The sequence below is a fragment of the Glycine max genome, chromosome 18 (genome assembly GCF_000004515.6).
Source record: "Glycine max cultivar Williams 82 chromosome 18, Glycine_max_v4.0, whole genome shotgun sequence".
Taxonomy (NCBI): domain Eukaryota; kingdom Viridiplantae; phylum Streptophyta; class Magnoliopsida; order Fabales; family Fabaceae; genus Glycine; species Glycine max.
The window spans coordinates 57,279,535-57,305,192 of NC_038254.2; the positions used below are offsets into that span (position 1 = coordinate 57,279,535).

The 25,658-nt window shown below is 31.9% G+C and overlaps 3 protein-coding genes across 4 annotated transcripts; all 3 read right to left on the reverse strand.

The window, feature by feature from the left end:
• Window positions 1-1,130: 1,130 nt before the first annotated feature.
• LOC100793715 (glucan endo-1,3-beta-glucosidase) lies at window positions 1,131-4,824 on the reverse strand. Its single transcript, XM_003552655.5, has 4 exons — window positions 4,183-4,824; window positions 2,823-3,401; window positions 1,589-1,898; window positions 1,131-1,341 (listed from the first exon to the last, which is right to left on the reverse strand). Exons 1-4 carry the CDS (start codon window positions 4,633-4,635, stop codon window positions 1,319-1,321), a joined length of 1,365 nt encoding a protein of 454 aa, XP_003552703.1. The 5' UTR covers window positions 4,636-4,824; the 3' UTR covers window positions 1,131-1,318.
• A 2,173-nt stretch (window positions 4,825-6,997) lies between these two features.
• On the reverse strand, window positions 6,998-10,515 carry LOC100794240 (uncharacterized). The gene is made up of 3 exons (XM_003552656.5): window positions 9,753-10,515; window positions 8,089-8,305; window positions 6,998-7,872 (listed from the first exon to the last, which is right to left on the reverse strand). Exons 1-3 carry the CDS (start codon window positions 9,969-9,971, stop codon window positions 7,382-7,384), a joined length of 927 nt encoding a protein of 308 aa, XP_003552704.1. The 5' UTR covers window positions 9,972-10,515; the 3' UTR covers window positions 6,998-7,381.
• Window positions 10,516-23,527: 13,012 nt separating this feature from the next.
• On the reverse strand, window positions 23,528-25,466 carry LOC100306004 (heavy-metal-associated domain-containing protein). Of its 2 annotated transcripts, none has more exons than XM_006601672.4 (3): window positions 25,340-25,402; window positions 25,110-25,181; window positions 23,528-24,656 (listed from the first exon to the last, which is right to left on the reverse strand). In XM_006601672.4, the coding sequence occupies exons 2-3, from the start codon at window positions 25,162-25,164 to the stop codon at window positions 24,364-24,366; spliced, it is 348 nt and encodes a 115-aa protein (XP_006601735.1). In that variant the 5' UTR covers window positions 25,165-25,181; window positions 25,340-25,402; the 3' UTR covers window positions 23,528-24,363. The 2 variants fall into 2 exon arrangements, with proteins under 2 accessions (XP_006601735.1, NP_001236173.2); NM_001249244.3 differs by having other exon boundaries at window positions 24,027-24,656; window positions 25,110-25,185; window positions 25,340-25,466.
• Window positions 25,467-25,658: the final 192 nt, after the last annotated feature.

Here is a 25,658-nt window from a genome sequence, read left to right on the forward strand (position 1 = left end):
GGTTTGATTCCATTGTGTCCCCTTCCTTGGACAACAAGATTTCACGTCTTCTCAGGCCCATTTAATTTCAAGCAAAAGCAAGGTGTGATTTACTGATTTTGGAAATGGACCAACGCCTTATTTCTATGAATAATTATATACACATTTTAAAGAGCTACATTATCTGGTACAATCATATTTCAACTTAAGATTTCCTTCTAATTACATTTTAAAACCTTTCTAACACACTCGTAGTGTAATTTTTAATGTAAAAACTGATTGAGAAGTTCGGAAACAGTTGTCGATCCCCTCCAGGCTCCAGTATGTAATATCTTAAAATGTTGAAGAGAAGATAACAGCTAATTGTAGCCCTCTTCGTCCTTCTTCTAAGGACTTGTTTATCATATGACCAAGTACCTTGCAGTCATGTTGTAAATTTAATGCATATTTGAAAATCTGGTATAAAATCATTTTCATGACAAAAGTCATTCTATTAAAGGGTGAAAATTCTTATTTTCACTTTCATTTTATTTTTATTTTTTAGATCTGCGTTGAAACAGAAGCTACACTAATTTTAACTATGAATTCAAACATGTACTAAGTACTCCCTTTGCACATCTTTAAGGCCGAACACACATTGTGCAGAAGAAAATTACTTTAATACTCCCGGACAAGTACAATTACCTTTGCATGGAAGATCCACATTATAGTCACTACTGACACATGAGAAAGTGATAAACTATAAAACTATAAAATTAATATTTTGCGTGATTTGGATTTAAAAGTTGGTATTAAAATTATAAAATCATTTTAACTTAAAATTCCAAAACTCATATCTGAAGTTCATACCAAACAAAGCCTAAATTATCGAGCACGTTATAGCTAATTGAGTACAGCTTGCAAAAGCAAGGTAGTTTGGAAATTTGGGATAAACGATACATTTCTTTAAATTTGGAAATTTTGGAGCACTGTAATATAATAACGATTATTAAGTCTTTTCTTTTATCCGTATTTTTTTTCTGTTAATAAATACCTTGTTTTTAGACCAAAATCATTGAGTTTGAAAATTAGGAACCACCAACACTGATTCAGCTACGAATGATGTTAATATTAATGCAAAGTTCCTATTTAGTAGTCGATGGACCATCATATCTAGTCAAGGCACGAAATACCATGCCAACATTCTTCTTCCAGAACAATATACAAACTAAATAATTTTGAGTACATGAATGCATAATCTCAGAGTCACAGATACCACTAAGCCACATTGACACCATGACAATGGGCTTTTCTCTATCTTCCTTTCTTGCCTCTGATTATAACCTTTAAATAAACATGCTCAGATTTTGCATTTATCATGGCCTGCAAATAATAACAGAACACATAAACACCGTAAGCCATATATGAATAAAAGTTAGATACAAATTCACAAGTGCTTTCAATTTTGTTCTCTGATCAGAGTGGAAGTTTCAGTTGAATAATCAGTGTTAATCTTTAATCAAAACCTTTATTATGCAAATTACCAATATAAAACTAAAATTCTGATTAAAGAACAAGATCAGAAACACATAAGACTGCATTCAAGTTTTGCTATGGTGGTGAGACTCACTTGGATTAGTAGTAGTAATAACACCAGTTTGAGAGAAGTCACAGTTGAAATCATGGCGCCCATTGGCCTGGTAGTAGGCATTCATGGCATAAGTGGCAAGAGCCTTAACGTTGTTGGCTGCAAAGCAATCTCCTCCTGGTTGAATTGGCCTACAATCAACTCCTTGGCTGCACACATAGTTTATGTTTGCTTGCAAAGCTTGGTTGCTAGCATCTGCCTTTGGCACACACCATTTTTGACCTCCTACTGCAGGTGCAGGTTTTGTAGGAGCTGCAGGTCTTGTAGGTGTAGGTCTTGCAGGTGTAACTGCCTGCATTTATTCATTCAAAAATGTCTCAACAACAACATTACATGATGGTAAGAAATTTATCTGAGTAGAAATGTAATATTATTAAGCAAATACTACATACGTACAAACAGTCTCAAGGATTTTCACATGTGCAACCAATTAAAAATTGTCGTGGATGATAATTATGTAGCCCTTTGTTGGTGGTGTTTATAATAACTAATACCTTAAAAGTGATACCAAGCATAATTTCTGATCTGATTGCTCCAAATTACTATGGATTTCTCCTTTACAACAAGACACATTTTGTAATCCATTAACCCAATTTAGCACTACTAACTACCAAGTTCCAATCATTCATTGGTAAAAAGAAAAAGTTCCAATCACTCAAGAGAAAGTTACTCAAAAATTTCTAATTAAAAAAAATACAATATCTTATTACTATAATCAAATTCTTTTATGAATTAATCAAGATTTTCTAAAAGCTAAGAAAAGTGTGCCCATATGACCGTTTGTTAGAATTTGATAATTGTTAGATAGTAAACAGGCCATGTGACGAACTAGACCAAATTCTCCTTCTAAAAAGCAACAAGGGGCACCTCTCTATCTCAACCGTTAGATGAGGGGGGTGCTATTTAAATTATCAACCACAAAAGGTTCACAATAATCGACGGCTTTACAGGCCGGTGCATCTCGAATTGTGTATTGTACTCCATCTTGGAGAGAAAAACTGAAAAAGCAAAAAGTAAAAGGACAAAGAGATCATAATTATCTCTTTTTTTCCATTATTTTATACGTAAAAAACTAATAAATAAAACACTAATTTCACAAAAATCATATTTCTTTAGGTCTTACTAATATTTAATGACTCTCTTTTTAATAGGGGTGTGGTACCTGCACTTATCATTATTAGTGTTAAGGTGAAAAGTTAAAAAAAAAAGATTAAACCTGTCCGTTGCGGAGGATTCCGGAGTCGTAGACGGGAGTGAAATCAGGTTGGAAGAGGCCCCAGTTGCGTTCGGCTATTGGGCCGGGCTTTTGGTTCTCATTGAAGAGCGCGAAGATGTAAGTCTCGAAGCTTCGGTTTGGCATCAATGGCGTTCCCTTCCCCGTCGCCAGGTGCTTCACCAGTTCCCTGTTAAAGGACTGCGCGTTCGCCACGCTGCACGCGTCCCAACCGTCGCAAACGGAGGGCCACCCCGTTTCGCCGACGGCGATGTCCACGTCACCGTACCCCAAAGCATTCATCGCCGAGTGCACCGCGTCCATCAGAGCGTCGAACTGGTTCGTGTAACTCCTCTTCGTGTACCTGTCGTACAAGCCTCGGTTGGGCCTGAACAGAAGAAAGTTCACGTTTTTCCCGTTGTAACCGAAGTACGGGTACGGGTTCACCATCAAGGGTGTTCTCGTCTCCCTCAGAAACTTCAGCATTGGGCCCAACACGTGCTTTGCGTACCCGGGCCTGAACCTGCCCATACTTGGTGGTATCGATGACCGCATTATCGCCAGAGAGTGAGCAGTGGTTACCTGAAAAACCAATAAGCAAAATTAGATTAATCAACTACTATTGCATGCTTTTGTAATTTTTTTATAATAAAAAAACCTTTTTTTTTTAATGTTCTATTAATTTGGTTAAATTTCATTCTCTACAGCTAAAGGGGTTTTCAACTTTTCCTGTAACTATATAGGTAAAAGGGAATATGTTTCAATCATGGTTGCCATTCATGACCGTGACCCAAAATAAACATGTTATTCGAATATCTACCGCAGAAAATTAGATATTAATTTATCAGAATTCAAGGTACACGAACTCACATTGAACAACCATTGATCGTGTTTTTAAGGGGCATTTTATTTGTCAATCATTATAAAATGTAGCTAATGAGACAATATTCACTACTTTGGCTCATATCACTAATAAAAGTGAATTATCTGTCATGCTCTGTCGAATTGAACATCTTAAACAGCTCAAAAACGAATAGCCTTAAGGCCCAATAAATAACAAATTAGTCATGATAAGCTCGAAAAGTTATAAGATTTGATCTTAAAACAGCTCCAGAAGCCAACTAAGAAAATCCAGGTTTACTTATTCTGGTCACATCAAAAAGTAAATCGGAATGATAATTGTACTACAAATCTTAGAATAAAAAAAGGAGAAAATTTTGAAATGTAATAAATGATATGATAAAAGGAAATAGACACATGATGATGATGTTCAATAAATTGTTGTAAAAATTATTATACATGTATCATATCTGAAAAGTAAATGTGAGATTTTTTAGGAGTGAGATGGAATTAACAATAGTACCTTAATGTCGGTTATGCCCTCGGCTAGGAGGGCTGAGTGAAGGGTTCTCATGGCAGGGACGAGGCCGCGGATCATGTTGGTGTCGCCCCAGTGGAGAACCTCGCTGCCGACGAGGATGTAATTAATTTTGGTCTGAGGGTGAAAGGGTTTGATGTGCGTCGCCACCCACTGCCTCGCCGAGTCGATTTTGGTTAAGGCGGCGATGTCGCCGTTGGGGGCGGTCACCGTCACGGAGATGCCGCTGCCGGCGAAGGCCCGCAGGATGTCCGGGTTCACGTCGTAGATCTTCACGCGGTCGATGGTCGTCTTCGTCTTCAGGAAGTTCGCCACCGCCGCGGGCGGTGGAAGGTTGTCGCCGAGCGTGCCGTAGTTGATGCCGATGCCGTGAGCGGCGATGGCGAGGTGGAGCAGCAGGAGGAGGGGAAGGAGGAGGAATGCGGAGGTGGTGGCCATGGGTTGTGTTGTGTTATAAGAATTATTACAAGTAAGAAACAAAAGGTCTTACGTTTGTGTCTATATATAACAAGAGAGGAGGGATAGGGATTGTGAACTATTTTTTAGGACCGTGGTCAAATAGTGTGTCTCTTCTGTAATCTTTGTCTATTTTATAATGACCATGGCGAAACGCGTCACTAATCATGAAGGCTAACGGCTAATCGTGACTGATAATTAAATTATCTTTTGAAAAATTAAATAAGTCTTTTTTCTTTTGCTAAATTTAAACAAATTGGAAGACTGTTTCGTTATCTGATGATGTCATTTTTCTCACAATAATAGGTTTTGTTTGAGAGGTGAATGGTCTCTGTTTTATGTCAAGGATTATTAGACGAAATAATTATTCTTTTAATAATGTTTTTATCTATAAAAAATAAATTTCTTTTGATTATGAATATATGAAAATAAAATTTCGTGTATGATAGTAGGAGAGTATTTTTTGTACTTAATTTAGATTTTTTTTTTATCGACTACCTCATTCTCGTGGATGACTTTTAAAATTAGGAAGAGAATATTTCTATTTGAAAGAAGTTTTTATATAAATGAAGTCTGTTGTCAATTATTTTTGTGAAGTAAATTGAATTGAAAGGGAGAATAATTCAAAAACAGATAAAGAAATGGATCGTCCACAGATAAATAATAGCTTTTCTGCTAGGTGATGTTTTTCACTTAATAATGATTAACTTTTAATTTTGGTAACAATGAGGATTAGTGAAGAGAAAGCTCTCGTGATTGGTGCAAGTCTAACGCAACGAGGTGGGGTAGAAAAGTAAAAAAACGGAAAGCAGAGGGAGAAGTAGCGTGTTGCTTGAACAACGGCTACGGAATTGTTGGGTTTAAAAATGAAAGGAAGGAACAAATTACAAGCTGGCAAGAGAGGGGCACGCCATGATGGCGATGCTGTGGGGGTGTTTTGGAATCGGATTCAAAATTGAATCAATAGAAAATTCATAAAATGAATGGTGGGGCAACCAAGGTGTTGTGGGTCAAAAAGTTACTTGAGATTCATTTCCCTCATTTTATGCATTTAATTTATTCAAACAATGTACCAAAGTGTTCTTTACCGTATGCCCATAGGGGTGACTCATCAGAGATTATCTTGCGTCTCATCTAGCTGTCAGAATGTCTCAGAAACGTACGCGTTTTCACGTGCCATTTTTGCTACTGTTTTGGCTTGGCTTGAACTTCAAAATTTGTGTTGGTGCCAGCTACGCGGTTTCCACCAGGTTCGATGAATCTCGTAGGTCGTAGCCAGCATTGGGCTATTATTGTTCGGCCCATGGCATGTCCATCTTCCCAAATAAACTTACATTAAAGTATAACAACGTATAAAAACCATGCACTTAAATTGGGTGCATCACGTGAGTAGCCCTTTTTTTCAGAGAGGACCAAATATAAATATTAAATATATAAAATTCAACTAATAATTAAAAGACTTAGTGGTTAATGTATAAAGTGTAAATAAAAAGTACTAATAGAGAGCTTCTCATTAAGGACAGAGAGTATAATGAAATGACACCGGCTAAAGGTAGGAGAAAGGATAGTTACTTTATTATGGGTATTTTTTCCCGTCTATTTGGGCAAGCCTACACTCCGTCCATGGTGCATCAAGAGTGCGGCAAATTTGATCAGATTGGGTTAATTTTAAAAATTATTTTCTAAAACGGTCTCTTTTCAAACTATTTTTGAAGGGGATTTATTTTTTCAAAGCGTTCCGCCATCATTACGAATGAAACATCACGTGGCAACATGACATGCGTTTTGCCATTGGTGTTGGCGAAACATGCTGTAACTTTTTTCCAGCGTGGCATGGATCTTGCCACTGGTGCTGGCAAATTTCCGAAGTAACCCTCCAAAAATAGTTTGAAAAGTAACCCGTTTTGGAAATAGTTTCTAAAACTAATCGAGTTTGATCAATTTGCCTCAAGAGTGCAAGTTGAAAGGACTATTATTATGGGGAAGGTTGTCGAATGTCTTAGCACTCATCCTATTAAATAAAACAATAGAAAGGAACAAGCTTTAAATCAAGAAACATGCAATGGGAGGATCGGTTGAACAAAAGCATGTGTTGTTGTAAATCTCCAAAAATGTCTTCTATTCCTACGGACAAAAAAAAAATCAAGATACATGCAACATAACCTCAAAAGCTAGCACACATGTGAACTAAAATACTGCAAGTTCAAAAGTTGTTTCTTTTTTCTTATTGCGTGCTGAATCAAAATTCAAAAACAATCATTATCTAGTTACAGTCTTACAGTTATAAATAATCAGAAATTCAAAAGACTATAATAGTTCACACAAAATTAATCATAAGAATATAAATCATAAGAATATATATTGAAAGATAGGAACATTAACATATAGTACCAAAAATTCCCAGACCCAACAAATATAAGAGGCAAGGAATAAATATCAGACATAATGGGTAGGTATCCAGTACTTGGTGATTGTCACTGGACACCAACCAAAAATTCGACTCTGCAATTGCGACACCTCAAAAACATGGACAAGAAAAAAGGAAAGAACCGTTTCATTATAAAATGGCTTATTTGTTGTTGCTATGGCTGCCTATATGAACCTGTCGTTTGTTGATCAGACTTATTAGGTAGCAAGATGAGGATTTCATAGAGGGAAAAATAGCCGCATAATTCTGTATTATTTTTGTTCAGTCTCTTGTTAACTTCAAAGCCAAAATCTGTACATGTCAAAGAGGCCTTAACAAGGGGTGTCTCCATCTCTCAGGCTTCATCCTCCAGTTACTTTCAATGTTTCTTGGCTTCAACATTCGCTCTATTTCGATTCCTGATTGAAGACAAGATTGCAGCCTCTTCAAATGTCCACAACATTGCTTGTGATCGAAGCAATCACTGCTGCTAACAATATTGCCTTCTGAATGTGTGTATCTTTCATACGGTGACTGCCACTTGGCTTGCAGATATGCTAGAGATCTCCATGGAGGAAGCGGCATAGAATTCTGTTTCAAAGAAGATCTAGTAGCTTCTTCCATTATTCCAAGAAATTGTTTCAGCCTTGTAAAGGAACCCACATAGACAACCGGAAGTGAATTCAGTATCCTATCATATGAATCGACAGCTCTAGCTATTTCAAAGTGGCTTCGGAAATCAATATCAACAATCAATTGCTCCGAGCTTCCAGAATTATTGTCAACCACAACATCAATATATTCATGATCACCTGTGCCACAAGTTTCAACAAGCAAACATCAGCTGAGATGAAAGCATAAGCAAAAACATGTGCATATTGTGCCAGTGGAATCCTGGAACAACAGCACATATAATAATACTACATAAAAGAGTATGCCACTTTACTGTCCTAATATTACTTAACATGGTAAAAAGCAAAAGTAGAATTGTAATTTTTGTCAAATAAAAAAAATATAATATGGCATACCTCCAGGGACCTTGCCACTACCCTGCCATTTAGATGCACAAACACCAGCATCATAACCAGAAAGTCTCATCAACTTCACAAGATAAAACCTGATACAGCTAGCATAACATGGACCAGAATTCATAACTTGAAGGTTGGTCTCATTCATTGACCGTATGAGGGAATGGACAACTGAAAGCAAGTCACTCTCATGTTGAGCCACTGACAGCTTACAGATCTGTGTCATGATAGTCAGGGAAGTTGTTAAAATATCTGTTGATGTAGAAGATAGACTAGAATGTTTTAGAGAATAAGAATGCTTTATTCAAGATGATACGTAGGTTCTACATATCATCCACATGTATAAAGTATAGAGTATAGACTCTTGATCGACTTTGCGGAGACTATTCCCTAGGATAATAATAAGAGATGCAACTTCCTTAATCTAATACCCGTGAACACTAAATACATTGAAACATGAGATAACTGAACATACTATTTCCTAAGTACATTAAATGTCATTATTCTCAACAATATCTTTTATCCAAAGTAAATAATTGGTAGGAAAGCATTCACTGATACAGTAAAATCATAAAACGGCAATTCTATTACTTTGGAGTCAATTTTCTGTTTTTTCTTCATTTTGTTTCCCTGTAAAATCCAATGTGGCAATGTGTCGAGTTTAAATACTTGAGAAACGAGTAGAAACTGCTTCCACCCATACCCCTAGAAAATAGGAGATTACATGTTGCAATTTCATGATCAAACCCAAAATTTTCAAATGAAAATAAGAGATTCAAAATGCATGTGCTAAGACTCAACCCCAGGTTGTTTTAGCTGGTTTATGCTTTCCGAGGCTTGTTGAACAAGAATCTTGAACGTGAATCCTTATCTCATGTCAGATTCACGTTTAACATGGTTCAATAATAAAAATACAAACATGCTCATAGAAAGCTTTGAAAGAGCCTATGAAAGTAACCTATGATGACCTTCCAATAAGCTCTTTTTGGCTTATTTCATAAATTCCATAGTTATGCTTATGTGTAAGCTCTCATCTGATCAAACCTTATTAAATAAGTGCTTAATCAAACTATATAGACCACCATACCCCCAAATGCATGCAAACAAAATCCTTGGTGCTAGATATCAAAATTCAAAAGACACAGTAAAAAAAATAATATAACCAAAGTCAAGGAGGAAAAAGATTGATGTCAGTCAATAAAACAACTAAACCCTGGTTTCTATCACAGTAATGTCTGAAGATACTCCGATCAGAGACAATAAATTCCAGAGGAAATTGTTGTTAAGGAATAAATAAAAGGTTGGAATTTGGTACAACAAAAACTACCATATTATTCTACATAGAAGTTGCCCTTGAAAGGGACCTATTATCAATTGAGAGAAGACTCTTTCCGAGGTGAAGTTATAGGTGTGACCAAGAATTAAAAAACAAAAATCTTAATAAAATTATTACAAGGCCTAGACAACAAGAGTATCTAAGCAGATACAGCTACTTTGGATTCTCCTTGGGAACCTCAAAAATCATAGTTTGAGCAAAAAAATTACATTCTCCAAATAGAAATCCAAACATGATTAAAAAAACAAAACTAGTGCCCATTCCAATTCCTGCCCCCAACACAAACAAAATCATTTTTGTAGAATCAAATCACAATTCAACAATTTACCTGAATCCTCTCGGCGAGTTGAGCGAAATCAGAATGTCCAGTATCGCTATCACTGCTACACCAAGACTCTGCGCCACTACTTCCATTTTCTAAAAAATCGCTAACCATGAGCGCCAAATCATGCTCGCTCTCGTGGCTGAAACCGCCACCAATCTCTCGTCCGCCGCCAACTCTGACCCACAAATCGCCACCGGTGGCCACGCAAATCCTACAATCCATCCCTTCTCCTTCTCCTTCTCCTCCAACGACGTCGTTTCGATCACCCCAAGTCCCCAGCTTCTCTCAAACCAAACGACACCGTTTTCTGACAATCACCAAAGTACAACAACACAGTCGAAATTCCTCGTACACCCACGATTCCTCTGCCTCGAATTCGACAACCCAATTGAACGCGCGGTCCAATTCGGCAAAACGGATCAAAATTTCAATTTTTTTTTTGTTTTTGTTTGCCAACAAATTTTAATAAAAAAAAACTGAATTTTATGTTTCCGTGTACTGACGTGAATTTAGTCGCGAGAATTTTTTGAAGAATTGAAAAGGGGAAAAAAATATGAAATAATAATGAAAAAGGAAAAGAAAAAGAAAAATTTGGCCTTTCGATCTAGAGGGATGAAGAAGGTTGATTGGCAAATGGAAAATGATTCCTTTGCAAATGAAAACCCAAAAGATTGGAAGGCGAGTTCGTTGGAGAAAGAAGGCAATATAAAAGGCACAGGTGACTTGTAATGACCAATTTGCTCCTCTCAATTTGCCCCATCACAACAAAAAATTTAAAAAAAGGAGTGGTTAGTTTAAGTAGTTTAAGTAACAAATCAAATCAATCAATTGTTAGTAGAGTATTAGTTTCTTTAACTAAAATTTTATTGGAAGAAATAACTTTATGATAGATATTATATTATGTTTTTGACTCGTATATAAATCCTGGATAACTTTATTCAAATTTAATATAACTATTATGAAAGATACAAAAGAAAATTATTTTTCCAATATTCGGGGCAATAATGATTTTTTTTTAAGGACAATAAGGATTCAGACAAGAGAAAAAGATATTTTTTGTATGAAAGATAATGGAATATAAACTTTCATTTCCAAATATTTAAGACAAGAACGACTAACACAAAAAAAAAAAGTATCTTTTTTACAAGAGACAAGTTTGTTCAAATTTAATAGAGTTATGATGGAAGATAAAGTTTTATTTTCAATTATTTAAGGTACCATTTATTAAGACAAAAAAAATCAATTCAATATAAAATTAAAATAAACCTTCACATATTTTTATATAAAATATTTGATTATTTGAAAATAATATTTTGCATAAGAAATTTTCACGATCTTCATATTTACTTCAAGTTAATTAAATTATTTTTCTTTGTGTTTTGACATATATTATAAAAAAATTTATCATAAAATTTATAATAAATAATTTTTTTGGTCAATGAAGATATTTTTTTCTCTCGTACAATATGCACTAATAAAGGTTTAACTTAAACCTTTGTACAAATTATCTAAGAATGCTATCAATCTCTGGAAATGAATATAGTGCAATTTTTTTTTACAATTACTCTTGGATTAACTTATTCCTCTTCATTTGTAAAAAAAAAAAACTTATCATTTTCGAAACACTATTGCTAAGATAATCCTCCCAGTTTATTGAAAAGTAATTTTGTTATATTTTTAGAAATCATAAATATCTTTTAGGAAAAATAATCATATTTAAATTTGGTAAAATTATTATAAATGATTAAATTGATTTTTTTAGTACTTAACTTAACTATACTCTAAGATTGGAATTTGATATCAATAATAATTGTTGATTCTTGCACTCCATAGTTTTTTTTTAGCCATTGCACTCCATAGTTGTTGTATGTATCTTTACATATTGATTTTTTTTCAACGGGCATATTTATATTTATTATTAGAATGCTAGCTGCTGCATATATATATATAAAGCTGATTGATGCATTTAGCTGGACGAGTTTCATTCTAGGGAAACCTACGCCGCACGCGTCTCAAGTAGACCATTTTTTCTTGTCAAATCAAAAAGTCATTGTTATTGTTCAAGTTTAACCCTCAAACAATTGACTCTGTCAATTTGTAGTAACTAAATTATAAGAGAAAAAAATGTTTGGGTTTAATTCTATAATCATGTAAAGAAAACACATAAATGTTTTGAAAATATTGAAGGACAGCACCCCAAAGATCGAATTGGTCTGCCCTGCCATTATATTTATGTTAAAGGATGCAAGCTTACATCTTGCAATGAGGCATTGGAGCCACTCAACAAATAAACTACTTTTCTTTAGAGAAATTTAATTATGTCAATTATGATAGGATTGAATATGTTGTTAAAAGCTTTCCTTTGTGTACCAAATTGAATTCCCCAACAGCTACGATGATTTAGATTCATTGTGGCATTGAAAATCAAATATATAAAGTAAGATACGTAGTCCAGCGGCATAGCCCACCTTCACGGGCGAATTTCTTAGCACCATGTTTCTGTTTTACTAATCCCATAATTCTTGCATCTCAATTTAATATAAACTCTCCTACTAAATTATAATAAAAAAATAAAAATTTATAAGCATGCCATTGATCTGCATAAACAATGACTAATGTTGGTTAAAAATTATCAATACACATAAAGTAAATAATATTTTCCTCTTAATGTAATGTATTTCATATCCTACAACATTTGATTATGAAACAGGAGTTATTATAACTTGTGTGAACAATTGACGATAGTAAAATATTTAGTGTTAAAATTAAAAGCAAAAATCTGAACATGGGCATTATAGTAATTACACAATAGGATAACTTTCGTGGAATTGTGGAAACCAAGTCACTTTTAATTAAAATATTGAAATTGAAAGGTTGAAGATGAAACATACAGAAAGTGACAGAAAGCAAATTGATTGATGAATTGGATGAGGCTGACCTTGACCCTAATGGCACAATGAGATGAAGACTCCCTGAATTGCACGGAGACTATATTTTACACTTTTATTATTATCAAATAATTGGTTTCTGTGAAAACGAAGAAATAATAATAATAAGTCACCCTATTAGATTTGAAATCCGTTGCAAATTTCCAATTGTCAAGTCATTGCCATAAATTTAATAGTGGTTTTTTTGCAACGGATGTGCAACAAAAGAGATATAAAAATGTAGTTCAATTCTCCAAGTTACACGTTACCCAGAAAATATTTCTGACAAGTTACTCCTTACAGTAATAAAATATAAGAGAGAATGTATTCAGACCAGAATCATTACAGTAAAAAGTAAGAGAGAACATATTCAGAGCAAGAGAATAACTGGATAAGCAACCATGAGAAATATGCATAAAATAGGAAGTCAATAGCTGGCATGACCAACATTTTTTTGGGAGAAGGTTCTCAATTTTATTTATAGGAAATTTCACATATTCTGCAGACATCTTAATGCTTGAAAATATGTAATAACATTATTTTGATTAAAATCTGTGTACATTAATTTTCAAATGCTATTGTATTTAACATATTAGTCTGTGTAGATAATGAATATAATTGTTATTTTTTTATCAGTTTAAATGAAATTTTTGTAGTATGTTAAGTTGTTAACAAGGCGAAAGCGTAGTTACGGCTTTTTATGAGCTGTTAAAAGTTTTTTTAATTAAAATTGCAAGTTTATGCATAATTATCGAAATAGAATTTTAATTTTGACTATAAATTAATGTAATAATTATTTAAATATTTCGTACTTTTTTCATAATTAACATTTGGCAGTTTTTTTTTCATAATTTACATTATGAACGACTTCAAGGATGAAATTCAAGTAATAGAAATTAATTAGAAGAATTAGATTTTTGCATTAACCATGATAAATGAACAAATTTCCTTAAAAAAAGGACAAAAATATAATTAAAGTCAGGAATAATCACGCGAGACACGGGAGATACAGCTAATCCTTGAAGTGGCATCTATGAGAGTAAAGTTTATATTCGGAATCTTGTGATGACAATAATACTAATCCAGATTAGATACATACCTGTCATGCAATGCAACAATATGAAATCTTAAAATCTTGCATGATTTGATACTTCATTCATTTGCATTTTTCTATCCAATGCAGAAATATATGAAATTTATTGTTTTCAAACCAGTAAATATTTGCTTTTTTTATTAGTTTTAAATATTTTATAATTTTACACTCTAAAAATTAAAAAGAAAGTATATTTCTATTCATTTAATTTAATTGAAATAAAGTGATTTTAGAAGTTTTTAAATAAATCGTTTATATTATTATATTAAATTCAATTTAGTACTCATAACATGTGTCAAATTTTAATAAGCCCCCCTTGGAGATTTTCACCATTGTTTTAGTGAGGCTTTATGAACAGCTAACAATCTCAATTTTAAAAGTGTTGATAGTGTTTATGAACTACACACACATCAATGAGACAAATTAATTAATTTTGGAAGGAAAAAAATGACACACTCAATTCTTATCAAGCAGGGTGATACTGACATGTGTTGAGGAGTGAGGACACTAAATAGGATCATTAGCATAGAAATATACTACAGTGAAAACTATATATAAAGAAAAACAGCATGGTAAATCCTTGATTATATGAAAAAAAAATCCAACTATTTTTTATCAGCCCTAGTGAAAATGTAAATATTTTACAAAAATATCTAATTATGTTTTGTCGCCTTAGATATAAAAGACACATGTTTATCCAATATTCATCGCCATAGCATTATTTCTACAATAATTATTTGTTGTCAACAATTCTATACAGTTTTTAGTACCATTAAATACATCGACTTTATTTAAAGCGTTGGATTATATTAAAAAATTATACGTTGAATTGAAACGATTTTAATCATGTATTTCATGTTGATTCTATGGCGCCACCATTTTATTTTTTGGGGGGGAGATGAATGGAGGGTTGGGGGCGAAGAAGAAGGGTCAAAACCCATTAGTATAAAACATATATATTAAATTAACAATCCGTAATTCATTATATGTTCTAATATAAGGTTGTTAGTATTTTTTATGCATATTGAATAAAAAATTATTTTATTCAAAAATAGTATCAAATTTAAATAAAATTTTATTCTATAATAGAAAACAAAATAAAAACTTAATACATATTTTTTTCCGTGAATAATATGTATATATTTATAATTAGTCTAAGAAATTCATTTATATCAAATAATTATTTTTTCTATAAATATCACGTCTCTACAGCGTTTTATAGTGGATAAAAAAATTTGAAACAAGCCATTCTTTTATTTATTCATAAAGCCAAAAAAATATAATGTTGAACAAAATAATTAATCAGACTTTAAAGAATTTTTTTAGGCAACTTTAAAGAATTGATAAAGCTTAATACATGTATTTTATCTATTAAATCAATATTTTTATAAATATATCTATAATTATAGACACAATTCACCTTTATACCTAGCTATAACTTAAAATAAATCTATCATATTCATAACTATATACAATATAACATAAAGATAAAGATAAACCTCTCTCTCTATATATATAACTTGTGCCAAAATTAAAAGTAGATGGTTGAATATTAATAAGTACTATACAAATATATAGTGGTATCAATTAAAATACTTCAAAATTAGGCATAGTATGTAAAAAATACAATTATTAAATACAATATCATGAAATGATTTAAACAAGACATACTGGCCATAAAGACACCACAACAGCAACATGGTTTGATTACCCTATCATTTATTAGTGACCAAGAAAAGAAAAACCCTACCCTTTTGGATGGGGGCACAAGGCATCTTCTGGGTATGAATCCTCACAATGCATTTACAAACATGACAGATCCTTCTGGAAAGGAGGAAGGACACTTGGCACGAGAAATCCAAGGAGAGAGAATAAGGTTAATTGTAGGACCACTTCTTAAGATTCCAACTTTCTGGCTGACACCTAATAAACGAACATGACAACATTATGTTGCCCCTCCATATTATTCTTAGAAATTAAAAGTAAGGGTTGGCTCCATATAGCAGCGGATACACAACCATGTAATAATTATAATATGATCCATTTCAAAATTGGTCATGCAAGACGCCCAACGCTAAGGTAAGAATCAGTTTACTCTTCAATGGTACAAATTATGAAGGATAGAATTCACCTACCAAGCTTTATTATGATAACAACCAATCCACCACATCTTATTATCAATCTTATGTGGATTTGTATTTATCTTAAAGTGAAACCTGACTTTAAAAACAAAATGATGAGGAAATTCAATCATTGATTAATTTTTTTTAATAAATACATAAAATTAAAGAATGATTTATTAATTTCTTTATGAACGAATGATTCAGTCTAGACTAATCTACGGAAACAATTTTTAATTTTATGATTCAAGATGGATGACACACCTCACTCGAATAGGAAATTTCCAGAAAGGTTTAGAACTTTAGACTTTAGAGCATAATTTTGCACCGATACTTATGCTGAGCTAGAGGGAAAGGAATTTTCTTTAGAGCTACTTTAAAGTGATTTAGCTAGGTAGCAGATGCAGCAATAGGCCTCAGGACCCTCCATGTATATATAAAAAAAGATGCAATGAAGAATATATAAAAGAAAAGCAAAAAGTAAAGACATTGATTTTAACTGTTCCAAAATAGATGAATTTCCATGTATATATTGTCATATAATAAACTCTAGGTTCATATGTGTCACGAGTAATCGATTGTCTTTTCCTTCTTTCTTTACACAAGGACTCCAGTGTGGGGCGTGCATACGAAATACAGTGAACAATATGGCAACCAAGTTAGGTGTACATACATTTATTAAAGGGAACTTGATAAATAAATCTACAATGTATACATCTTTTCCTATGATAATTGAACAAATTCTAATTAATTAATATCAATTTATATTAACAATCACTTACTATCAATGATAACTAGTGAAAGCTACTTGTTTAATGGATACTATCTCCTGACTGATCAAATTTTAACTTTGATGAGGAGCTGAAAAAATTATATTGGAAAACTTCCAATTATATATACAAGACACTGAAATTACATAATCAATAAACCAGGAGTACTGGTCAACAATCATAAGATGTTACTTTGAAGAAATGAATTAGCATTTCTAGTTGTTTTACTGTTCAATCAAAGGATACAACACTTGAAAAGCATGTGTTGCAAAGGATTTGCAAGGAACAAGATATGTGAAATACAAGAGTTGACGGTGGAAGCAATAGCAAAAGTTAAACTAGGAGATACACACGTGGAAGACAAAATGTAGCATTAGGTAAAGAGAATGTTGATACAATGTAAGAGTACCCACACAGTTTTGATGTAGGACAGAGAATGCTGGTCAGTTAGTAAAAGCTTAAGAAATAAATGTGTTGCTATTTTTGTACACGTCTTTTATTCTAAGCCATGGCAATCTAGTCACTACCTCAATGAATGGACATGATCCTGCTTTGAACCTTTTCAAATGTAATCACATTTGAATACTCTATTATTAGATATACCTCATTATATTTATATTTTTTTATTTAATTTTTCATAGGTGTTAAATATAATATATGATATGATGAGATAAAAAGAAAAGGATATAAAAATAATAAAATGTTAATAAAATATATAAAATAAAAGAGCGTTGAAATATTACTCGATGAAAAAAAAAATCCAACCCAAATTCCTCTTCGATATCAACGATCATGTTATTAGTTTTTTCATCAATTCCAAATTTCCAATGCTATGTAACTCTTTCTACATAGAATCAAGGTTTTCTTAATGAGCTTGTCCACATCTAACAAACACGATGGTGGCGCATCAGATACCTCATTAGACTACAATAGGATAAACAAAACAAAAGTAGCAGGGGCATTAACAAAATAAGCAATATGTGAAATGCATGCTTAAAATAAAGAAGAGAAAAAAAATTCTAATTGAGAGGAGAGAGAGTGAGAATTTTACTCTTTAAGTTGTGTTTTTTTAAGTTATAATACAAGAGTAGTTGTGGGTAGAGTCTCGAGATTTTTATTTTTATTTTTTTAATCAAGAAGGGATAAAAGAGAAATCTTATTAAAATAATAGGAGTACAAATACAAAAATGATAATAATTAATTACAATCTCAATTATAAGTTATTAACTCACTTATTTGCACTCTTTTTTTGTTAACAGATTAGTAGATCATTCATTGAAAATGTCGAGCAACACTAAGGATAGGTTTAGTTGAGTAGAAGATAATGGAAAAGAATGAAATAGAGAATAAATATTTAAATTAAAATAGAGAAAAAAAAGTATGAGATCCAATTAAATAGTGAAATTTTTTCTTCAAATCATTTTTCCTTCTTAGCAATCAAATCATCCCTTACAAAACATAGAGGAAATTAAATAGAGCGTTGCAGCAGTGCACAACATATCAACAATGGCAAATCAAGCATGCACATTCTATAAAATAACAAGTTAGCAATCTTGAATTTATAAACACAAACAAAACAGAAAATACAGAAATCACATTCTCCTAAATACATAGAAATAATTTGCAAATCTTTGATGTAACATTGATGGGTGAAAATATTCTGAGCTGTCAATCCAGTTTAGCTAGCTCCATTCCTAGACCACAGACTTGGGCCAAAAAGCCCACAGACAAAATTCCCTAGGACCAAAAAATTCACATAATCCTGTGAGCCAAGACCAGCTCACAGATCCTATAAAAGTTCAAAGATATACCCCTTTTTTATGATTCATTGCTATCTGAATTCTAAATAAAAGTTTGTTTTCTGTTACACATTAACTTTTTATGATTTATTTGATAATATATATGTTTGAGTTAATGCTGAGTTTAAAATCAGATGGATCCTAAGTATTTATGGCTTTCTATCATTCTCTGAAGCATTCCTGTTGCACAATACCAAATGTCTCCTCAAGAATTTCAAAATGATTAATAGTACCACTCAAACCCGCTTTGGTTTCTATCCAATCTGAGGACCGTGACTCACTTGAGCAAAGGAAACTGCTAGCTTCACCAAGATTAGTAATGTTATGTACTCGTATTAAAATGATATATTATTGTTATAGAAATTTAAAATTGCAGTTCCTGTCACATAACTGAATGTTTTTCAATTTCCTTTGCTACTTGGATTTGCTGGTTGAAACTTGTTACCTGAGTAAGGCGAAAACATTTCATTCAACTCGATCATACACTTTGCTAGTAAAATATGTGCAGTGCCTAGAATAAAAATAAAGGTTTTTTATAACAATTTTATGCAAGTTTCAAGTAGAAAGCACGAATTTAAGGTAAAATATGTTTGGGGCGGTATAAAATTTAAAAAATATTAATTTGGTTTCTATAAAAATAAAATATTTTTTATGATTGTTAATAGTAATTCTGTTAGATGATTTTTTACATGATTAACGAACTTTTTTTTTTTTTTTACCTTCGCACGCACACTTAGAAGAAACTAAAATTTGTAGTTATTTCATCTTTTCCCCCTAATCACATCATAAAGTGCAAAAAAATTGCATAGGAAACAACAAAAAGTTATAATTTTTGGAGGATATTAGCTACAAAAAATTGTTTAATTCATTTTAGGGGTTTTAATCACCACAAATTATTTAACGCGTTACAAAAAATTACATGTATAAGTATATTAGTCACGTCAAATTACTATTTAACAGTGTTATCACTAAAAACCATAAAAAATATGTTTTATTTTTACATGGACCAACTTAATACAAAATGTTTTTATAAAGACCAAATTAATACTTTTCAAAATTGTAGAGCACTTCAAATATATAGTTTACCCACTAATTTATCAGCTTGACGGAGGCAAGTAACATCAGTTTAATATACAGGCTAGCTTTGTCTATTATCACAGGTCACAACTGCATCTTGAGGGGAGTTAATTATTACAATTTGTCATTCCAATTGTCCAGCTAATTAATTATTTTGTTAAATCCCAATCCTTATTCTCTCCAACTGCTACAACTCTATATTAGGAATCAATCAAGCAAGGATTTGCTCTAATCTGTGATTTCGTTATGTTCCCTGTCATATCAGAATGTAATTTTGTTCCCATAAATAGCTAGGAAGACTTCTGTTTTTATCAGTTGCGTCAGTTTTACATATACAAGAATTATCTTAAATTTCAATAAAACAAGGAATTGTTTTACAAATAGAAAATTTATTGTTTCAGCTGCATCCTTTAGTTGATGAAACACAACGAGAGATTGCCTTGGGTATATATGAATTCAATCATAGTTCGCAATAATAGCTTCACCTTATCAGTGAATACTGAATAAAAATACTTCTTTTTTGATGTAGCAGTTTTTATGCCATGAACAAATAAAATATCTACTGATTAGAATATAAACATATTAATTTATAGGAAAACAAATTTAACTATATATAAGGTTGTTAGTGGACTTTTATACGTCAATAAAAGCAAAAAACATGTCATTGAAATTTGAAAGGATCCTAATTAAAAGTTCACTACTACAGGTCTTTTAGCAGAAGCTTCTTTTACAAAAATGCATGCCTCCATTTTGAAGGGTTGAGCTCTTTATCATGAATTCCTCACTCAACTTTTGGCATTACTTATCAATAAAGTAATCATGCATCGCTCTTTATTATGATGCAATTATGCAAGAGGGCATACGCTACAGGGAACAAATATGGTCAAAAGGGACAGTGATTAACTTGGAATATATATTTATGGTCATGCTCAGTGGCCTTGGTTGATTGTGCCAAGGCTATATATAAAAGGCTGGAATATATTTGCTTACTAGCTACCAAAGCAAAGCATTAAATAAAGGTTTCTTTACCTTGTCTTTTGTAATTGGCTGGTCCTCATCAACTAAATGGCCCCGATCAGATAAGATTACCATTACAACATCAGATTCAACTACAGTACCCCTTCTTATTGATGCTGCATTACTCTATAATTTAAGTGATATGCCAATAGCATTAAAGTGAAATTTCAATGATAGATGTGTCTTCTTCACTTTTGTTTTGAGATATAAGATTATTAGGACACAGGTGAACAACAGTCACCTAGCTTAAATTATAAAGCTAGCTACTTGAGGTGTGAGGTGCAAGGAATGTATGTGAATTATTGGTCTAGTTGGTCACATCAAGTTATTAACGGAGTAATAAAATTAATTTGGTGGTAGAAAGATAAGAAAGAAAGAAAAAGATCCGTATATTCGATTTTCCTATTTTCCTGCTAAGAAAAAATTGACATTTTATAATTAACATTTATCAATAAAAAAAATTAAATTGGTAATGGTCTTAGATCAATTACTTCATTTTTCTTATGGAACTGTTGATTAATTACAATATTGGCAAATATAAATGAGATCAATAACAATTTCATTCATTGTCCTAATTCAATATGTGAAAATAGTATTGTTATTTCAATTGAATTATTATATTTCCTTATTCTGATTTATATTTTCCTTGGCCTCCGTTAATGAAAATATAACATGTTACTGATTGGTACATTTTTACTACAACTTAAATCACAAGACCTTTATTTTATATTGTAATAGTAGTTTTTTCACTACTGATCAGAGAAGAGTTTATTTTAGTCTGCGTTGGTAAATATGTGAAGGGAACAGGAACTCACTACAAATTGTTTTCAATGTACTTGTCATTAATTGTAGGATGTGTGGTATAATCAAGTAAATTATATTACGTAACCTTTTTCAATAGTTTTGATCTTTTTCTACCTAAAATGATATATTCGACGATATACTTTTCAGTCAGGATGAGTGCAAAGTTTGCATGAGTTTGTTTTAGAATGGACTGTTTTTTGTTTTATAACTTATTAAGAAATTATTATTTCTATAGTTTTCTCTTTTCCGGAGATGCGCGTACTATTTATACTTATATATACCTCTTACTAACGTACCTAACTTATTACCTCTAAGGTAAGGGCTTATTCCGTGGTATATATCTTTACGAAACATTGATTTGTTTTTTTTAAAAAAATATTTGTTAACTACTTTATTAGTGGGAAAGATTTACCGGTTTTATCAATAATTTATCTTTGTTCAAGAATCTAGTAGATAATCTTTAGAGTAATTTCCTTTCTTAATCACATCTTTTTTATCACAAAATTTGAACTTGAGACATTATTAATGACATTGTTTTTTTACATTGATGTTTATTTGAAAATAAATAACCATTAATTTTATTATTGGTTTCAGTTTGGATTTTAAAAATCTTAATAAGAAGACACTTGATTATAAGGCTTACCAGTTACCACTTACAAAGTCATTTACATTATATATGCTAGAGAGAAATCTATCTAATTTTGCATTTGGACTTAATTAAGATGGTTGAACGAGTGACGAAATTTAAACAAATAAGAAATTTGGCTAGAGATCATAATTAAGTTCGTTGACGTACATACTTACTTATTTGAAAAAGAATTGTACTTGTATATTTTCATTGTATAAAATAAATCCAATTGAGGTATGCAATTTACAAAGGTATATTATATATAAATAGCTTTCTGTAAAAAAATATATTATAAATACCTTGCAACAGAAGCAAAACTTTAACTTACCTTCGCAAACGATATATCATGTATGTATAAATGATAATTTTCACTTGCAACCCATCTTTAAACATTAATTAAGGTCTTTTGCAACCCTCTCTAGTCTATATCGCAAGAATATTGAATACTACTCTTTTTAAAATTTAATATGCATTATACCTTTAAAAAGGTAAAAGGTAAAGTAAAATTAATTTAAATGGGGGCAAAGTTAATCACGTTCTGAAAAAAAAAAAAAAAAGACTTTTTAGAGAGAAAGGAGAATAAGGCGCACGTAGCTCGGGGGAAAAGAAAGTGAAAGAGAGAGAAGGAACCTTCTCGGATTCAACGGATAAAATGAATAAGTGATCCCAAAATGTAGAATAAGTTCACTTGCAAACATTTTTGCAAAGTATTACAAGATGATAACACAACTTTATCACCACAAGTTTTGTATTACTAGAAGAACAATGATTTTTGTGTACAAAACCTTATGAACGTGTATTAATCAGAAATGGTTTAAAAGAAAAAAGAAACAAGACTAAAAAGAAAACAAGTAAAGTAACTCAGAAATCGATCATAATGACTTTTTTTATTTGTCATCTAAAAAAAAACATTTGTAATATTAATTAGAATGTTTCTTGATACAATTCGATATATAATAACTTTGACGTAAATTTTATCTGTTAGTGGTTTGTTTGTTCAACTGTCTATTTCCATTAAGTAAGTGTTTGGGATAGTTACAGATAAAATTATTTGTAAGTGAATTAGATTATTTTAATAATCGACTATATATAATTGATTACAATTAAAATTAATTTTTGTTTGGGTAAATTTACTGAAAAATGTTATTTTTAGTAGTAAAAAACCTATTTAAGATAAAAGTAATATTTTTTGTAGAGTAATTTGGAACAATATTCGTTGCCTTTTTTATTTGTATAAATTAAGCATTTATATAAAGATAACAAAAATTAAGCCATGAGAAGTAAATTAAAGGTGAATATATATAGGATATATGAAATGTAATGTTCAAATAGTTGTAAGTAAATTTGATGGGTCAAAGGAAGGTAATTCAATTGATTAAGCAATTAGGTAAGTTATTATAAATTTTTTGATATTGTTTTCTCACCGATAAAAATAAAATTAATTTGATCCAGAGGTTATATTATAGCATGCAAACGTGCAATAATTCCCAACAAAAGTGAAATAAAAAAATCTGTCTTATTTTTTTTTGTTTGTATGAAAGTTATATATTGTCTTATTCCAAAAGCAAGGCACAATATATATTCACCAATTGAAACAATCGTTGCTAATACAAGTCCCTTGCAAATCGTCCTTTACCCTGACATGTTATCAATCATGTCTTCTACAGGCAATAAAGTTAAATAAAAAAAAATACTTAATTATAGTATAAGTGAAGTATTACACATTGGCTTAATGAAGGAGTTAGGAGTAACAGTGGTCCTTTGCGTTATTCGATTTGTCTGTGGTAGGCAGCAAGAATCAAATTCCTCTCAACACCTTTCAAAAATGATTTCTGCTATTTTTAATTCTATACCTTCTAAAGTTTGATTGCACTTCAGCGTTTTTCAGTTTCCACGAAGTTTCAATAATTGACGCTAGCTAGCATGGCAATCCAAAGTTTTGTCCCGAAGCACATTAACAAAAAGTAGAAAAAAAGAGTGAGTACATTCATTGACTCTTCTCCTTCACACTTCGAAGCACCAAGTGTAAAGAAAAAGCTGGTAGATCTACAAGAACCAAGATTCTCTTAAGATGATGATGAGAAATATCATTACATGATGTAGAATTATATAGATCTCGAACAATTTCTATCTAACACATTTTTGTGTATATCATTGTATTATGTATCGAGACCTAGTGATATCAAATCATGTGATAATTTATCGATTCTCAGTAGTTGCTTACATTATAGTATATTACATGATGTAGGATCATATAGATCTCGAACAATCTCTATCTAACACATTTTTTGTGTGTGTCATCGTGTCACGTATAGTATAGATTGATCGAGACATGGTGATATCAGATCATGTGATAATTTATCGATTCTCAGTAGTTGCTTACATGATGGAGCATGCATTTACGTTGTCTTCACTGAAAAGGGACATAAATTTCTCTTCTGTATCAGCTGATGCTGCAAATGTTTGGACGTTTCGAACATAGCCGCCGGGTGCCCTTTTGTCATAGACGCCGGAGGCATGAGGATATGTGACCACATGCTGTGGAACATAAGGCCAAAATTCAGCTTTTTTCTTCCCGGTTCTCTTTACCCTATTCAACACCTTGTTTGGATCAACGCAACCATTCACTGTCACCCTGCTTTGCTTTCTGTTTATCTCCACAGATTTCACTCCTGCAACACATGCACGCATGTATCCATTAGCCTTCAAATCAATTTTTCTTTAATTTCGTATAATGTACATTTAATTAATATGTGGTTTAATTTTTATGTATGTAGTTAATTTTTTTCCTTTTCAATTTTCGCTTGTTACCAATCACGTACATATCTCAAAAGCTTAAGATATAAAGTACTAAAATGTTCTTTACGGAAGCATTAAGCTTGAATATTGCATGTACATGTGCACGGACCTTGTACTGAAATCCAACAAGATGATAAGAATTTAATCAAATCTGAACCCCTTGATCATACTGATTATGATATATATATCATGATATAAATTAACTTTCCAAAAACTTAAAATTATAATATACCGAATAAAGACGTATAGATAATTTTATATCTATTAGGTATCTAATATATATAGATATCTAGTAATAAATTAAACTTTGGATTAGAATTTAGAACCTTTGATTGTAGCCACTGCATTTCTGACTTTTCGTTCACAGCCATCACAGTCCATTTTGACTTTGATCTCAACTGTCTAAAATGAAGACCGACATGTGAGGAATGAATATATATGAAGCTAATAAGGAAGGAAAACATAGCGTTAAAAAAATTAAAAGTATGGGGAAAGAAGAGAGCATAAAGGAAAATGGTGTTGTGGCATGTGGTAATTAGGTTAGGGGAGTGCCTACCTGCATTGTTTTGATCTTTTTGCTGGGAACTGTGCAAAAGTTGGAGATGATGTAGTTAAGTGCACCCATTTCAATTCCTTTCCAAAAAGCAAATTAGAGAAGAGTGAGTGAGAGAGAAGACAGGCACAAATCAAACATGAGGGCGTGGTGTTTATATAGGAAACTAAAGATTCACAGCTAGATAGAGAAAAAAAAGTTGAATTTCCAAAGCGGTGTCTAGAACATTATGTTAATATTATAATAAGAAGAAATAATTCAAGTGGACATACGTGCCCATAAAGTTAGATTTGTGGTTTATAAGAACATGCATGAAAGATAT